The sequence below is a fragment of the Sturnira hondurensis genome, unplaced genomic scaffold (assembly GCF_014824575.4).
Source record: "Sturnira hondurensis isolate 20B ecotype Veracruz unplaced genomic scaffold, ASM1482457v3 Scaffold0002840, whole genome shotgun sequence".
Taxonomy (NCBI): domain Eukaryota; kingdom Metazoa; phylum Chordata; class Mammalia; order Chiroptera; family Phyllostomidae; genus Sturnira; species Sturnira hondurensis.
The window spans coordinates 10,099,376-10,118,868 of NW_028075471.1; the positions used below are offsets into that span (position 1 = coordinate 10,099,376).

At 38.5% G+C, this 19,493-nt stretch overlaps 1 protein-coding gene across 5 annotated transcripts in view; it reads right to left on the minus strand.

The window, feature by feature from the left end:
* The window catches only part of LOC118983410 (cadherin-related family member 3-like), a 112,501-nt gene that overhangs the window by 36,930 nt on the left and 56,078 nt on the right, over window positions 1–19,493 (minus strand). For all 5 annotated transcript variants that reach the window (XM_037040863.1, XM_037040865.1, XM_037040862.1 and 2 more), the window contains one exon: window positions 19,325–19,487. In XM_037040863.1, coding sequence (XP_036896758.1) covers window positions 19,325–19,487 — 163 coding nt within the window. The remainder of the gene's footprint in view (window positions 1–19,324; window positions 19,488–19,493) is intronic.

Consider the following 19,493-nt stretch of genomic DNA (forward strand, 5'->3'; position numbering starts at 1 on the left):
ATGCCCCCAATCCCACCAGACACCCTCTCAGAAACAGTTGGATCTGAAATTAGTCTAAGGATCACAGCAGGCCAGGAGGAGGAGGCAGACAGAGGCAGACAGAGGCAGATCTGGGAGTGACTTCGGTCAATAGATTTACTGACATACTCCTGGACCCATTGGTTTAATTTTTATCTATTGTTTTGCTCTGTCAGTGCCTGCACAACAGCATACAAGACATGGTAGGGTTGAGCCTCTCAGTCATCCAGTCAGAGGGGAGACCCCACAAATGAACAAGCCAAAAATAACCAGGACTGAAATACAACAGAAGAGCTCATATAACCCGCACAAAGAACATTTCTAGAGCATCCAGATCAGGAGATCAAGGAGTCTGCACTACTGGGGCCCACAGGACTCCTACAAAATAAGTCTACCCCAAAAGACAGCGAGTCAAAGCAAAGAAACAAAAAACAAAGAAACAAAAAAAGAAAGAGAAAAATGGGGAGACAAATAAACAACCTCAATCAAAAGAAAAGGAAGAATCCTCAGGGGGAAAAAAGCTAAATGAAACTTAGGCAAGCAAACGATCAGACATTGAGTTCAGAGTAATGGTTATAAAGATGCTCAAGGAACTTAGAACTACAAGGAACTCAGAGAAAACTACATCAGCATGAAAAAGGACATAGAAACTGTGAATAAGAACCAGAGAGAAATGAAGAATGAAATTACTGAAATGAAAAATGCACTAGAAGGAATTAAAAGCAGCAAAAAAAGAAGCAGAAAATCAAATCAGTAATTTGAAAGACAAGGTATAAAAAAACTCAGTAAGAGCAAGAAAATGGAAAAAAAGACTTAAAGAGAATGAGAAAAATTTAAGAGAGCTCAGGGATGTGAAATGTAACAATATTCACATCATCAGGAAGCCAGAAAGAGAAGAAAGGAAGCAAGGGATACAAAACTTGTTTCAAGAAATAACGACAGAAAAATTCCATAACTTGATGAAGGAAAGTCACATGAGTTCATGAAGCACAGAGAGTCCCAATCAAGATGAATCCAAAGAGGCCTACATGAAGACACATCACAATTAAAATGGCAAAGTTTAAAGACAAAGAGAGAATCTTAAAGGCAGCAAGAGAGAAACAATTACCATATTTTGCCATATGTAATGCACAATTTTTGCATGAGTTCTTGAGAGAAAAATAAGGATGAACATTAACATGGTACTACTAATTCTGTATCTATATAAGTGCTTTTAATTCTTTTATTTATCCTTATACATTAAACGTATAACTCTAGAAAGCAATAATGATACTCATAAGCTAAATAAAACCCTGGAGTACAATAATCAGTTTTGTTTCTAAGTATAAATAAGTAAAAAATTGGATTAAAAATTAAAACAAAAGATTTTTTCCTGAATGTTTTGGCCTAAAATATGTGTGCGCATTATATACAACAATATATGGTAGTTAGCTACAAGGGTACCCCAATATCTTTTGATTGGTGCATTTACTCCATTTATATTTAAGGTTAATATTTATAGGTACTTATTCACTGTCAGCTGATTTCTCAAGAGAAACAATACAGGCTAGAAAAAAATTGTCGTGACATATTCCGAGTAATGAAAAGCAAGGACCTGCAACCAAGACTATTCTATTTAAAAGATTCTCATTTAAAATGGAAAGTAAAATAAAAACATTCCCAGACCAAAAAAACAAAAAAAAATTAGGGAGTACATTTCCACAACACCAGCATTGCAAGAAATGCTACAGGGACTGCTTTAAGAAGAAGAAATAGAAAAAGAGAGAAAAAAGAAAACAGGTACAAAGGGGAAAATAGCAGTGAATAAGTACCTATAAATATTAACCTTAAATGTAAATGAAATAAATGCTTCAATCAAAAGATATAGTGTAGCTGAATGGATAAGACAACATGACCCAAGTATATACTGTCTAAAAGAGACCCACCTCAGAGCAAAAGATTTACACAGGCTGAAAGCAAAGGGATGAAAAAAATATTCCATGCAAATTAAGACCAAAAAAAAAGGCTGGGGTAGTGAAGGATCAAGTTGGCAGAAGAGTAGGTAGAAGCTCCACTAAACTCCTCCCAGGACCAAGCTGGAATTACAAGTAAATTCTAGAGAAATCATCCTGAATAACCAACTGAACACTAACTGGAGAGAAGCCTTATAATCACAGACAGATGGAAGAAACCACTTCACCAGAAGAGACTGGTAGGGAGTGTGGAAGAGGCACAAGAGTACTGGCTGGGCTCCCATGGGCAGCAACTGCAGTTCTGGAGGAATATTTCAGTGGCTAGCAGGTTCCCCCTGGGAAGTGTGGGGTCTCAAAGACAAGATGGTCTCCCCAGCCTACAGCACCAAAGCAGAAAAGAACCCAGATAACATCCAACTGTGAAAAACAGCAGAATTTCTGTCTGACAAGGATAGATAGCAAAGAGCCTCTTAAAGGGCCAACACAAAAAATTCCACTTGCAGCCACTTACCCTGGGATCCAGCAGTGGGTGGGTAGAGTGGACTAGAGACACATGAGGAGAGTCTGGAGCTGAAGGCTTTGGACAGAGAAAACTGAAGGAAGAGCTTCCAGGACCCCTGTGCTGTGTCATTCCCCTTATTGGACAGGCCGCCTTTCTCAGGTAGATCACTTCCCTCCAAGTGATTCAGCTGACCACACACGGGGCCCAGTGCTGATAATAGCTGGCATTGGTGCACAGCTTGGTTCTTTCTGCACACAAACAGGAACAGCAGAAGGAGCCACATGAGTGATCACTAATAACTACAAACAGTTGACCAGAGCCAGTCACAAGCAGCATCTGACAAAGGCCTACATCATATTCTTTCAGATCTACCTTGTACACAGAAATAAATACAAGAAGCACCCAAATTAGGAAGACAAAGACAAAGACCCCAAATGAAAGAGCAAGAGAATTCTTCAGAAGAGCTAAATGAAATGCAGACAAGGAGTTTATCAGATAAAGAGTTTATAGTAATGATTATGAGGATAATCAACAGCATGAAAAAAAGACATAGAAACCATAAAAAAGGACAAGCTAGAGATAAAGAATGCAATATCACATATAAATAATATGCTGGAAGGAATAAACAGTAGCTTAGATGATGCAGAGAATTGAATCACTGATTTGGAGGACAAAATAAAACAAACAAACAAACACACAAATAGCCAGGCAGAGAAGCAAAAAGAAAAAATAATTTAAAAAAAATGAAGAGAGCTTAAGAAACATTTTGGACAACATGAAGTGTAAAAACATCAGCATCATGGGAATATTAGAAGAAGAAAGTGAGCAAGGAATTGAGAACCTATTTGAAAGAATAATGACAGCCCTGGCTGGTGTAGCTCAGCGGATTGAGTGCAGGCTGTGAACCACACGATCGCAGTTCGATTCCCAGTCAGGGCACATGCCTGGATTGCTGGCCAGTTCCCAGCAGGGGACTCACGAGAGGCAACCATACATTGATATTTCTCTCCTTCTCTTCCTCTCTAAAAATAAGTAAATAAAATATATATATAAAAAAGAAAGAATAATGACAAAAAAATCCCTAATCTGGTGAAGGAAAAAGACACAGGTCCAGAAACCTCACAGAGTCCCAAACAAGTTGGACCCAAAGAGACCTACACCAAGATGCATCATAATTAAAATAACAAGGTTTGAAGACAAGGAGGGAATTCTAAAAGCCACAAGAGAAAAGGAGGTAGTTACATACTAGGGAGCATCAATTAGACTCTCATCTGATTTCTCAACAGAAACATTTCAGGCCAGGAGGGAATGGCATGAAATATTCAAGGCAATAAAAAGCAAGGACCCACAACCAAGGCTACTTTACCCAGCACCATTATCATTTAAAATTGAAGAAGAAATAAGGAGCTTCTCAGACAAGTCAAAGCTAAAAGAGTTTCTTACCGCCAAACCAGTATGGGAACAAATGTCAAAGGCCTTTTTTTAAGAAAAAGAAAAAGAAAAAAGGAGAGAGAGAGAGGAAAATAGGCTAACAATAAAATGGCACTAAATACTTACCTATCAATAATCACCTTAAATATAAATCACTTAAATGCTCCCACCAAAAGACATAGGGTACCTGCATAGATAGGAAAGTAAGACCCACATATATGCTTCCTCTAAAAGACCCACCCCAGAGAGAAAGATACACACAGGCTAAAAATGAGGAATGGAAAAAATAATCCATACAAACACAAAGGAAAAAAATGCCAGGGTAGAAGTACTTATATCTGACAAGATAGACTTTAAAACCATAAATGAATGGGTCAAAAAGTTATGGTACATATACACAATGAAATTCTTTGTAGCAAAAAGAAAGAATGAGCTCCTACCTTTTGCAACAGCATGGATGCAGCTGGAAATCATTATGCTGAGTGAAATAAACCAGGTGTTGAAAGACAAATACCATATGATCTCACCTCTAACAGGAAGCTAAACAACAAAACAAACAAGCAAGCAAAATAAAAACAAAGACACTGAAATAGAGAACAGGGGAACAGTGACCAAAGGGGAGAGGGGAGGAAATTTCAGGAGAAAAAGGGGAAGGATTTACAAGAACTAGTATAAAGGACACATGGGCAACAACTAGGGGGGTGGAAATGGGAGGGAGGTGAGGGGCACTGGGGGGCGGGCTGGGATGGGAGTAAAAGACAGAAGACTGTACTTGAACAATAATTAAATTTAAAAAACACACAGCTATATTAAGAGACAAAAACAACAAACAAACAAAAAAACCCATTACATAATGATAAAGGGAACAATCCAACAAGATAATATAACCCTAGTAACCATTTATGCACCTATGCACCCAACATAGGAGGACCTAAATATGTGAACTAAATCTTGATGGATATAAAGAGAGAGATCAACAGAAATAAAGTATAGTCAGGGATTTTAACACCTTTTTTACTTCAATGGATAGATCGTCCAGGCACAAAATCAATAAAGAGACAGCAGCCTTAAACAACACACTAGATCAAATTGATTTAATTGATATCTTCAGAGAATTTCGTCCTAAAGCAGCAGAGTATGCATACTTGGCAAGGGTACATGGAATGTTTTCTAAAGTAAATTACACATTAGGATACAAAACAAATCTCAATAAATTTAAGAAGATTGAAATCATACCTAGCATTTTCTCTGACCACAATGCTATGAAACTAGAAATCAGTCACAAGAGGAACACTGAAAAATATACACAGACATGACAGCTAAATAACATGTTATTAAACAATGAATGGATCAACAATGAGATAAAGGTAGCAATCTTGAAACAAATCCAAATAAGAATATGATAACCTAAAATGTGGGCAATTGGGAAAACAACCCTAAGGTGGAAAATCATAGAGTTTACAGGCTTATTTCAAAAGAACAAGAAAAAGCTCAAATAAAAAAATTAAATTTACACTTAAGCACTTGGACAAGAAAAACAAACAAAACCCAAAGAATTAAACAAAATAGACTCTTAAAAAATGCAAAATATCAATGATCCCAGTAGCTGATTCTTTGACAAGATAAATAAGAGTAATAAACCTTTAACCAGACTCATCAATCAAAAGAGAGAGCGGACCCAAAGAAATAAAATCAGAAATTAAAGAGAGGAAATAACAACTGATACCAAACAAATACAAAGGATTGAAAGAGAATATTATGGACAACTATATGTTAACTAGACAATCTGGACAAAATGAGAAATTTTCTAGAAACATACAATCTTCCAAAACTGAATCAGGAAGTAGTAGAAAACCTGAATAGACAGATTACACCAACTGAAATTGAAGCAGTAATCCAAAAACTTCCAAAAAACAAAAGTCCAAGGCCAGATGACTCCATAGGTGAATTTTACCAAACACTGCAAGAACTAACACGTCTCCTTCTCAATCTATTTTATAAAATTCAAGAGGAGGGAAGGCTCCCAAACTCATTTTACAAGGCCAGCATTATTTTAATTCCAAAACCAGATGAACAAACTATAAAGAAAGAAAATTGTAGGCCAATATCTCTGCTAAATATGGACAAAAAGATCCTCAACAAAATATTAGCAACACATCAACACCGCAACATATCAAAAAGATGATACACATGATCAACTGGGATTTATTCTGGGAATACAAGGTTGGTACAACATTCACAAATCAATAAATGTATTCCACCATATAAACAAAATGAAGGATAAAACCACATGATCATATCAACAGATGTAGAAAAAGCTTTTGATAAAATCCACCACCCATTTATGATAAAAACACTCAGCAAAATAGGATGAGAGGGAACATACCTAGACATAATAAAGGCACTATATGGCAAACTCATTGCCAGCATCATATTCAACAGGCAAAACTATAAGCATTTCTCAAGATCAGGAATGAAACAAGGAATTCTGCCTCCACCTCATTTATTCAACATAGTACTGGAAGTCCTAGCCATAGCAATCAGACAAGAAGAAGAAATAAAAGGCATCCAAATTTGAAAGGGAGGAGTAAAACTGTCCTTATTTGAAGATGACATGTTATTGTACATACAGAACCCCAAAGATTTCACCAAGGAACTACTAGAACTGACAAGTAAATTCAACAAAGTAGCAGGATTTAAAATTAATATCTAGAAATCAGTTTCATTTTTATATGCCAAAAACAAACTAACAGAAAGAGAATTTAAGATAACAATCATATTAACAATTGCAACAAAAAGAATAAAGGGCCTAGAAATAAACTTAACCAAAGTTATGAAAGACCTATACTCAGAAAATTATAAGACAGGGGAGAAAGAAATTGAAGAAGATACAAATAAGTGGAAGCACATACCGTGTTCATGTNACACTGAAATAAAGAACAGGGGAACAGGGACCAGAGGGGAGAGGGGAGGGAATTTCAGGGGAAAGGGGGAAGGATTTACAAGAACCAGTATAAAGGACACATGGACAACAAATAGGGGGGTGGAAATGGGAGGGATGTGAGGAGCACTGGGGGGCGGGCTGGGATGGGAGTAAAAGACAGAAGACTGCACTTGAACAATAATTAAATTTAAAAAACACACAGCTATATTAAGAGACAAAAACAACAAACAAACAAAAAAACCATTACATAATGATAAAGGGAACAATCTAACAAGATAATATAACCCTAGTAAACATTTATGCACCTATGTGCCCAACATAGGAGGACTAAATATGTGAACTAAATCTTGATGGATATAAAGAGAGAGATCAACAAAAATAAAGTCATAGTCAGGGATTTTAACACCTTTTTGACTTCAATGGATAGATCGTCCAGGCACAAAATCAATAAGGAGACAGCAGCCTTAAACAACACACTAGATCAAATTGATTTAATTGATATCTTCAGAGAATTTCATCCTAAAGCAGCAGAGTATACATACTTGGCAAGGGTACATGGAATGTTTTCTAAAGTAGATTACACATTAGGATACAAAACAAATCTCAATAAATTTAAGAAGATTGAAATCATACCTAGCATTTTCTCTGACCACAATGCTATGAAACTAGAAATCAATCACAAGAGGAACACTGAAAAATATACACAGACATGACAGCTAAATAACATGTTATTAAACAATGAATGGATCAACAATGAGATCAAGGTAGCAATCTTGAAACAAATCCAAATAAGAATATGATAACCTAAAATGTGGGCAACTGAGAAAGCAACCCTAAGGCGGAAAATCATAGAGTTTACAGGCTTATCTCAAAAGAACAAGAAAAAGCTCAAATAAAAAAAATTAAATTTACACTTAGACACTTGGACAAGAAAAACAAACAAAACCCAAAGAATTAAACAAAATAGACTCTAAAAAAATGCAAAATATCAATGATCCCAGTAGCTGATTCTTTGACAAGATAAATAAGTGTAATAAACCTTTAACCAGACTCATCAATCAAAAAAGAGAGCGGACCCAAAGAAATAAAATCAGAAATTAAAGAGAGGAAATAACAACTGATACCAAACAAATACAAAGGATTGTAAGAGAATATTATGGACAACTATATGTTAACTAGACAATCTGGACAAAATGGGAAATTTTCTAGAAACATACAATCTTCCAAAACTGAATCAGGAAGTAACAGAAAACCTGAATAGACAGATTACACCAACTGAAATTGAAGCAGTAATCCAAAAGCTTCCAAGAAACAAAAGTCCAAGGCCAGATGACTTCATAGGTGAATTTTACCAAACACTGCAAGAACTAACACGTCTCCTTCTCAATCTATTTTATAAAATTCAAGAGGAGGGAAGGCTCCCAAACTCATTTTACAAGGCCAGCATTATTTTAATTCCAAAACCAGATGAACAAACTATAAAGAAAGAAAATTGTAGGCCAATATCTCTGCTAAATATGGACAAAAAGATCCTCAACAAAATATTAGCAACACATCAACACCGCAACATATCAAAAAGATGATACACATGATCAACTGGGATTTATTCTGGGAATACAAGGTTGGTACAACATTCACAAATCAATAAATGTATTCCACCATATAAACAAAATGAAGGATAAAACCACATGATCATATCAACAGATGTAGAAAAAGCTTTTGATAAAATCCACCACCCATTTATGATAAAAACACTCAGCAAAATAGGATGAGAGGGAACATACCTAGACATAATAAAGGCACTATATGGCAAACTCATTGCCAGCATCATATTCAACAGGCAAAACTATAAGCATTTCTCAAGATCAGGAACGAGACAAGGAATTCTGCCTCCACTTCATTTATTCAACATAGTACTGGAAGTCCTAGCCATAGCAATCAGACAAGAAGAAGAAATAAAAGGCATCCAAATTTGAAAGGGAGGAGTAAAACTGTCCTTATTTGAAGATGACATGTTATTGTACATACAGAACCCCAAAGATTCCACCAAGGAACTACTAGAACTGATAAGTAAATTCAACAAAGTAGCAGGATTTAAAATTAATATCTAGAAATCAGTTTCATTTTTATATGGCAAAAACAAACTAACAGAAAGAGAATTTAAGATAACAATCATATTAACAATTGCAACAAAAAGAATAAAGGGCCTAGAAATAAACTTAACCAAAGTTATGAAAGACCTATACTCAGAAAATTATAAGACAGGGGAGAAAGAAATTGAAGAAGATACAAATAAGTGGAAGCACATACCGTGTTCATGTATAGAAAGACTTAATGTCATTAAAATGTCCATACTGCCCAAAGCAATCTATATTCAATGCCATTCCTGTCAATATTCCAATGTCATATCTACAGAACTAGAACAAATATTTCAAAAATGTATATGGGGAATGAGGAAACATGGCAGCTAGGTAAGAGGGAGCAGATTCCACTTCCCTCTACACCTGGAAGAAAAACCTGGCTGATCTACAGAGGAACAGAGCAGACAGTCACCAGTACCACAGCATGTATGAAAACAGGAGATCAAAAATTGTAGCAGACATTGAAAATTCAGACAGTAAAGAGAGTGCTTCAGTACAATAAGGGCCCAGGGATCAGCGAGGGGACCAGGGAGGCTGCAGCTCCAGGCCCAGTGCCCACTGGGCTGGCCACAGGGCTCTTGGGAGAAAGCTGGGTGGGCGCTCCACCACCCCCAGCCAAATAGGGTTTGAGCAGCACCAGGAGAGACCTGGCTGCAAATTGTAACTGCCCCCCATGGCTAAGACTGAGTGAGTGACCTCTGGAATGCAAGCCACTAAGAAAACAAAGCTTGTCTCTGGTAGCAAACTCTGCTTCTGCTTCATCCTCCTGCTCACAATGTATGGTTGCATAGTCCATGATGGATAATACCCCTCAGAGGGGGGGCAACCTAAGCCAAACATGATTACTTGGGAGGCCATCATGGAAGGACTCAGGTGGGCTGCAACAAAGAGGGAGTGATGGACCCTGCCCCCTGGCTATTCTGACATAGCCTGAGTCCCCACATCCTCTGGGAGAAGTGCTTCCTGACTCTAATCCACTGAAGTCTGAAAGACTGTGATGGGGGAGGTGGTGCAGCCCCTTGCCTGCTAGAGCAGAATCCAGGGTGATCGGCATAAGAAAGAGTTCCTAAAAGTCCTATGAAGCCTGCTTTGCCAAGAGTGCTTTCATTCATATGAGAAGGGTTTGAGCAGGAAATGAATATGTCTCCCAAAGTTTCTGCAGCCCCCTTACCTGATAGATACTGACTCAACCTAAGCCCTCAGATTTCTTTGAAATGTCATCTACTGTTTGATCCTTGCCGCCTGTATTCCTGTGTATTACAACCCAATAAAAGCCATTGAGGAAGGGGCTTCTGGCCTTTCTCCTCTGAGAGATTGGCCACCTCTCCTCCCCAAATAGATCATGTTTTGGTAGTGTTTCTTTCATCCATAGCAGATGAGGGGACTTCCTGGCAAAGTTGCCCCCACACATCAGTATGATGGACCTGGAGAACATTATGCTAAGTGAAATAAGCCAGTCAGAGAAAGTAAAATACCATATGATTTCACTCATATGTAGAATCTAATAAACAAACTGAACTAAAAAGGAAAATGGGGACAGACTCATAGATGGAGAGCAGGATGACAGCTGGTTGAGGAGGTTAGGAGATGGAGGAATTGAGCAAACAGGAAAAAGCACTTGTGGACAATAGTGTGTAATTCCTGAGGTTGGGAGGTAAAGGGGGACTAAATGATAATAGGAAAAAATACAATAAAGTTTAAGTCAAGAATAATTAAAATTAATATGTACATAAATATTCAAAATTCAGAAAAGAAAGCTGGGGTAGCAATATTTCTGTCTGACAAAATAGGCTTCAAAACAAAGGCCACAGTAAGAGACAAAAAAGGATACTACATAATATTAAAGGGTTCAGTCCGACAGAAGTATATACCCTTGTAAATATATATGTACCCAATATAGGAACACCTAGATATGTAAAGAAAATCTTGGAGGACTTTAGGAAATTGAGAGCTCTGCAGTCATACAATGAACAAGTTTTCCAGCAGAAAATCAACAAGGATATAGCAGCATCAAGTGACACACTAGGTCAAATAGATTTAATTAATTTCTACACACCATTTCATCCCAAGAAGCAAAATATGCATTATTCCCAAATGCAACATGGATCATTCTCAAAGATAAACCACATGATAAGGATACAAAATAAGCCTTAACAAATTCAAGAAAATTGAAATCATATCAAGTATTTTCTCTGATTACAATAGCCTGAAACTAGATATCAAGGGGAAAAAACTGAAAACACTAAAATACATGGAGGCTAAATAACATTTTATTAAATAATGAGTGGGTTAACAATGAGGCCAAGGAAGAAATCAAAAATACCTAACAACACAAAACCTATGGAACACAGCAAAGGAGGTCCTCAGAGGGAGTTTCATAGCATTACAAGCCTACCTAAAGAAGATATGAAAATATCAAATAACAACTTAATGATATGTCTAAAAGAACTAGAAAAATAATAACAACAAAATCCCAGACAGAGACTTCTGGCCAAGATGGGAACACAGGTAGACACACTTTGCCTCCTCCCACAACCAAAAGAAGGACAGCCACAAATTTAAAAACAAAAAATAACCAGAACTACCAGAAAATCAAACTGTATAGGAGTCTGATAACAAAGGAGTTAAGAAAGAAACATGCATTCAGACTGGTAGTAAGGGCAGAGATGAGCAACCAGGGCAGAGAGGACATATGGCAAGGTGGTAGCTGAAGGGCCAGGTGAGCAAGGCAGCAGCTGGAGGACTGGGGAGGATGAGGAGGCTGGTGGACCAGGTGGTCCTACATTCACATGTGGATGAACTAGGAGGCATAACTGGGGAGCAAGACAAGCCACACAAACCAGGGTTCCACCATGGAAAAGAAAGCCTCAAAACCTCTGGCTGTAAAAACTTGTGGTAGTTGTGGTGGTGGGAGAAACTCCCAACCTCACAGGAGAGTTCCTTGGAAAGACCCACAGGATTCTAGAATGTACATAAACCCACCCACCTCAGAGTCAGCATGAAAAAAAGCCCACTTTGTATGTGGGCAGTAGGGGAAGTGACTGAAAGCCTTCAGAGAGCTGAGCTTGTGGCATTGGTCCCTCTTGGATCCCTTCCCTACATACGGTGCCACAACACAGCAACCTGGGTTGACCCACCCTGGTGAATACCTAAGGCTCCACCCCTTATAATGTTAACAGGTACACTGAGACAAAGAAATATGGTTCAAATGAAAGAACGTATCCAAAATCCAAAAACATAACTAAGTGATGAAGAGATAGCCAACATATCAGATGCAGAGTTCAAAACACTGGTTATCAGGATGCTCACAAAAATAGTTGAGTATGGTTACAAAATAGAGAAAAAAGTGAAAGCTATGCAAAGTGAAATAAATCTAAATATACAGGAAACTAACAGTGAAGGGAAGAAAACCATGGCTCAAATCAATGATCTGGAGCAGAAGGAAGAAATAAACATTCCCAGAGAACAAAATGAAGATAGGAGAATTAAAAAGAAGTGAGAAGGCCTGGCTGGTGTAGCTCAGTGGATTGAGCACAGGCCTGCGAACCACACGATCGTGGTTCGATTCCCAGTCAGGCCACATGCCTGGGTTGCAGGCCAGTTCCCAGCAGGGGACTCACAAGAAGCAACCATACATTGATATTTCTCTCCTTCTCTCCTTTCCTTCCTCCCTAAAGACAAATAAATAAAATCTTTTTAAAAAAACAGCATAAAAAAAAAAGAAGTGAGGAGAGGCTTAGGAAGTTCCAGGACAACATTAAGTGTTCCAACATCTGAATCATAGGGGTGGCAGAAGGAGGAGAAGAAGAAGAATGAGAAATTGAAAACTTATTTGAATAAAATAATAAAGGAGAATTTCTCCAGCTTTACAAAGGAAATAGACTTCCAGAAAATTCAGGAAGCTCAGAGAGTCCCAAAGAAGTTGGACCCAAGGAAGCACACAGCAAGGGAGATCATCATTAAGTTACCCAAGATTAAAGAGAAGGAGAAACTCTAATAGCAGCAAGAGAAAAGGAGAGAGTTACCTCCAAAGGAGTTCCCATAAGACTATCAGCTGATTTCTCAAAAGAAACCTTGCAGAATAGAAGGGGCTGGAAAGTATTCCAAGTCATGGAAAGCAAGGACCTACATCCAAGATGACTATCCAGTAAAGCTATCATTTAGAATGGAAGGGCAAATAAAGTGCTTCCCAGATAAGGCCACATTAAATGAGTTCATTATCACCAAGTCCTTATATGAAATATTAAAGGGATTTATCTAAGAAAAAGAAGATGATCAAAACTATGAACAGTAAAATAAACAGCAAAGTGGGAATATAGGGAGCATATCTCAATGTAATAAAGGGCCATATATGAAAAACCTACTGCCAACATCATACTCAATGGGCAAAAACTAATTGTTTCCCTTAAGATTAGGAACAATACAGGGTGTCTGCTCTCACCACTCTTATTCAACATAGTACTCGAAGTCCTAGGCACAGTGATCAGCCAAGATGAAAAATTAAAATGCATCCAAATTGGAAAAGAGGAAGTAAAGCTGTCATTATAGTCAATCTTCAGAAATCAACAGCACTCTTATACACCAACAATGAGCTATCAGAAAGAGAAACTAAGAAAATAATCCCATTTACTATTGCAACAAAAGAAAAAAATGTATCTAGGAATAAATTTAATCAAGGAGGTAAAAGACCTGTACTAAGAAAACTATAGGACACTTAAGAAGAAATTGCGAAAGATACAAATAAGTAGAAGCATATATAATGCTCATGAATTAGAAGAATTAACATCATTAAAATATTTATGCTACCCAAAGAAAACTATAGATTCAACACAATTTCTATTAACACACCCTGGCATATTTCACAGCCCTAGAAAACATATTCCAAAAATTTATATGGAACCAAAAATGGCCCCGAATTGCCTCAGCAAACTTGAAGAAGAATGGAGGTATCACAATACCTTCTTTCAAACTATACTACAAAGCCACTACAATCAATACAGTCTGGTACTGGAATAAGAATAAACACATAGGTCTGGCCAAGATGGAGGTGTAGCTAAAAATACCGTACCTCCTTGCACAACCAAATTTTTAAAAAATATATTTTATTGATTAGGCCATTACATTTGTTCTAATTCCCCCCTTCATTCCCATCTACCCTGCATACTCCCTCCCCCCATACCCGCTTTAGTTTATGTCCACATGGATCAAGTTCTTTAGGTTCTATATTTCCCCTACTATTCTTGACCTCCCCCCTGTCTATTTTCTACCTACCATCTATGCTACTTATTCTCTGTACTTTCTCCCCCCTTCTCCTCCTCCCACTCCCCTGTTGCTAATCCTCCATGTGTTCTTCATTTCTATGGTTCTGCTCCCAATCTAGCTGTCCTCTTAGTTTGCTTTTGTTTTAGATGTGGTTGTTAGTAACTGTGAGTTTGCTGCCCTTTCACTGTTCATATTTTTTATCTTCTTTTTCTTAGATAAGTCCCTTTAACATTTTATATAAGGGCTTGGTGATGATGAACTCTTTGAATCTGATCTTATCTGAGAAGCACTTTATCTGTCCTTTCATTCTAAATGAAAGCTTTGCTGGATAGAGCAATCTTGGATGTAGGTCTTTGGATTTCATGACTTGGAATACTTCTTTCCAGCCCCTTCTTGCCTGTAAGGTCTCTTTTGAGAAACCAGCTGACAGTCTGATAGGAACTCCTTTGTAGGTAACTGTCTCCTTATCTCTTGCTGCTTTTAGAATTCTCTCCTTCATTTTAATCTTGGCTAATGTAATTATGATGTGCCTTGGTGTGTTCCTCTTGGGTCCACCTTCTTTGGGACTCTCTGAGCTTCCTGGACTTCCTGGAAGTCTATTTCCTTTGCCAGATTGGGGAAGTTCTCCTTTATTATTTGTTCAAATAAGTTTTCCACTTGTTGCTATTCCTCTTCCCCTTCTGGTACCCCTATAATTTGGATGTTGGAACATTTAAAGATGTCCTGGAGGTTCCTAAGCCTCTCTTCATTTTTTTGAATTCTTGTTTCTTCATACTTTTCTGTTTGGTTCTTTCTTTCTTCCTTCTGCTCCACTTCCTTGATTTGAGTCCCAGTTTCCTTCCCATCACTATTGGTTTCCTGTGCATTTCCTTTCATTTCAATTAGTTTAGCCTTCATATGTTCCTCTAATTTGTGACTAAAATCAATCAACTAGTTCTGTGAGCATCCTGATCACTAGTATTTTGAACTGTGCATCTGATAGGTTGGCTATTTCTTGGTTGCTTAGAGTTATCAGCTTCAAGGCTTTGGGTTCTTCTTGAGCCATATTTTGGTCTGTTCACAGCTGTTACATATGAGGAGCAGAGCCCTAGGTGTTCACCGGGCAAGGCAACTCAGTCACTGGGTTGTGACACTGTATGTGGGGGCAGGGTCAGAGAGGGGCAATGAGGGCCTCTGCTGCTGGCTCCGCCCCTCTTACCAGTCTGGTTGAATGATTCGTTGTTGTTGGACTTCTGTATGGTTCAATTTTCTGTGTTTTGGCTGTGTTTTTGTTACTGAAACTTTATTGACTTTAAACTTGGTTGTAAGAGGAGGCACAGTGTTTCCACCTATGCCTCCATCTTAGCGGAAGTGCCCTTGCACAACCAAATTTAAGGACAACAAAGATTTAGAAACAAAAACACAACCAGAACAGACAGAACATTGAACTGTAGAAGTCCTACACCAATGAACCATTCATCCAGATTGGTAAGAGGAGTGGAGTCAGTGGCCCATAGAGAGGGATCATGGAAGGATCAGGAAGGGGGATCAGGAAGAGGCAGTGGTTAGCAAACTGGGCATGGGGAGAAAACGAGCAAACCCAGTGAGGTGCATGAGGTGCCTGGCTGACCTCAGACACACATTCATGCTCAGATAAACCAGGTAGGTTTAAAAATGGTCAGTTTGACAGACCGCACAGCCCAGCATCCCAGCGACAGGAAATAAAGCCTTAAAAGCACCAATTAAAAAACTTTTGGAGATTGAGGTACCAGGAGAGGCACCCAGACTCACAGAAGGGTTTGTTGGGGAGACCCACAGGGTCCTAGAATGTACAGAACCCCACACACCTGGGAATGAGGACCAGAAGAGCCCAATTTTCTTGTGGGAAGTGGCAGAGGGGACTGAAATCTGACAGAGAGCCCAACAAATGCCATTGCTCCCTCTCTGCCCCTGCCCCTAGTCACAACCCAGCAACTGTGTAGACTGGCCCTGATAAACACCTAAGCCTCCGCCCCTCACATGTAACAGGTGGGAACAGACCAAAACATTATGGCTCAAGCAGAAGAACAGCTCAAAGCCCCAGGGCCAATACTTCTAAGCAACAAAGAGATAGCCAACCTATCAGATACACAGTTCAAAGTACTGGTGATCAGGATGCTCACAGAACTGGTTGATTTTAGTCACAAATTAGATGGAAAAATGAAGCCTACACTAAGTGAAATGAAGCAAAATGTACAGGGAACCAATAGTGATGGAAAGGAAACTGGGACTCAAATCAATGAAGTGGAGCAGAAGGAAGAAAGAAACAACCAAAGAGAAAAATATGAAGAAATAAGAATTCAAAAAAAATGAGGAGAGGCTTAGGAACCTTCAGGACATCTTTAAACATTCCAACATCTGAATTATAGGGGTACCAGAAGGGAAAGAGAAACAGCAAGTGGAAAACTTATTTGAACAAATAATAAAGGAGAACTCCCCCAATCTGGCAAAGGAAATAGACTTCCAGGAAGTCCAGGAAGCTCAGAGAGTCCCAAAGAAGGTGGGCCCAAGGAGAAACACACCAAGGCACATCATAATTACATTAGCCAAGATTAAAATGAAGGAGAGAATTCTAAAAGCAGCAAGAGATAAGGGGACAGTCACCTACAAAGGAGTTCTCATAAGACTGTCATCTGATTTCTCAAAAGAGACCTTACAGGCAAGAAGGGGCTGGAAAGAAGTATTCACAGTGATGAAAAGCAAGGACCTACAACCTAGATTACTCTATCCAGCAAAGCTATCATTTAGAATGGAAGGACAGATAAAGTGCTTTCCAGATAAGGTCAAGTTAAAGAAGTTCATCATCATCAAGCCCTTATTATATGAAATGTTAAAGGAACTTATCTAAGAAAAAGAAGATAAAAATATGAACAGTGAAAGGGCAGGAAACTCACAGTTATTAACAACCACACCTAATACAAAAGCAAACTAAGAGGACAGCTAGATTGGGAGCAGAACCATAGAAATGGAAATCACATGGAGGATTAGCAACAGAGGAGTGAGAGGAGGAGAAGGAGGGGAGAAGGTATAGAGAATAAGTAGCATAGATGGTAGGTAGAAAATAAAGAGAGGGGGCAAGAATAGTAGGGGAAATATAGAATCTAAAAAACTTGAGACACGTGGACATAAACTAAAAGGGGGGAGTAGTGGGGGAGGGGTGTGCAGGGTGGAGGGGAACGAAGGGGGAGAAATGTGAGAACTGTAATGGCATAATCAATAAAATACATTTTTTAAAAGAATAAATACATAGTCAATGGAACAGAATAGGGAGCCTAGAAATACACTCATGTCCTTATGGTCAATTAGTGTCTGACAAAGGAGACAAGAGCATACAATGGAATAAAGACAGTCTCTTCAATAAATGTTGTTGGGAGTTCTGGACTGAACATGCAACAAAATGAAACTAGACTATACACCAGAATAAATTAAAAATGTATAAAAGATTTAAATATAGTTTGTGGTACTATAAAAATACTAGGGGAAAACACAGGCAGTAAAATTTTGGATATCTAATGTAGCAATATTTTTGCTGATATATCTCTCTCTAGGGCATGAGAAATGAAGGAAAAACAAACAAGTGGGACTACGCAAATTAAAAAGCTTCCATAGAGCTAAAGAAACCATCATCAAAATGTAAAGAGATCTGACTATATGGCAGAACACATTTGCCAAAAATACATTGGACAAGGTTAAATCTGCAACATACATAAAGAACTTATACAACTCAATACCAAGAAGACAAATAATCAAATAAAAAATGGGCAAAGGATCTGAATAGACTTTTTTCCAAAGAGAACATATAGATGGCCCATACACATATGAAAAAATGCTCAACATTACTAGACATCAGAGAGTTGCAAACTAAAACCACAATGAGACATCACCTCACACTGGTCAGAAAGGCTATCGTTAATAAATCAACAAACAACAAGTGCTGGTGAGGGTGTGTAGGAAAGGGGACCCTTGTGCATTGTTGGTGGGAATGCAGGTTAGTGTAACCACTGTGGAAAATGGTATAGGATTTCCTCAAAAAATCTAAAAATGGAACTGCCTTTTCACCTAGCAATTCCACTGCTGGGAATATACCCTAAGAATCCCAAAACACCAATTCAAAAGAATTTATGCACCTCCATGCTCATAGCAGCACTATTTACAATAGCTAAGATTTAGAAACTGCCTAAGTACCCATCAGTAGATGAGTGGATTAAATGTGGTACATCTACTATCTACACAATGGAATAATATAGAGCAGAAAGAAAGGAATTCCTACTTTTACGACAGCATGGATGGAACTAGAGACTATCATGCTAAGTGAAATAAGCCAGTCCATGAATAACAAATACCATATGATCTCACTTATAAGAAGAATCTAATGAAAGCCCTAGCTGGTGTAGCTCAGTGGATCGAGCACGGGCCTGCGAACCAAAACATCGCAGTTCGATTCCCAGTCAGGGCACATGCCTGGTTGCAGGCCAGTTCCTAGCAGGGGCCAGTTCCCAGCAGAGGATGTACCAAAAAGCAACAGTACATTGATATTTCTCTCCTTCCCTTCCCTTCTAAAGATAAATAAATAAAAATTTTTAAAAAAGAAGAATCTAATGAATAAAATAAACTAATGAGCAAAATAGAGCCAGTGGCATGGAAACAGGCAATACACAGACAGCTGTAAGAGGGGAAGAGGGGCGGTAAGCACTGATTGAAAGAAGGTGAAGGGATTAGTGAAAGAACACATATGAAGGAATCATGCACATGAACAACGATGAGTGGACTGATTAAGGAAGTGTGTGGTGTGACAGGGTGGCAAAGGGAGAAAATGTGGGACAACTCTAATAGCATAAACAATAAAATATTTTTTTTTAAAAAGGAGAAAATAATAGCCAGCAATGAGATAATAAAGCACTTGACCACATGCCTTCCAGCAAGAGAGCAGAGGGGGCCAGACCCTATCTGCTGTGTCAGAGCTCCTCTTTTTGAATCTACCAGCACCCAACTGTGGCCATGAAATGACTCTGCCTCCTTAGGAACACTCCTGAGAGGAACAGCAGCTGGTGCTCACCTGGATGAAATTTTCAGCATTTGGCACTTGCTCAAAGAGTTGTCCAGAACCAATTGGCCCCAAGCCTGGAGCATAAGATATCACATCAGGAGGCTCATCAAGGTCATGACACAATAGTTTTGCAACTACGGTATTATTTGCAATCACTTCTTTGCCTGTGTACCTGTTT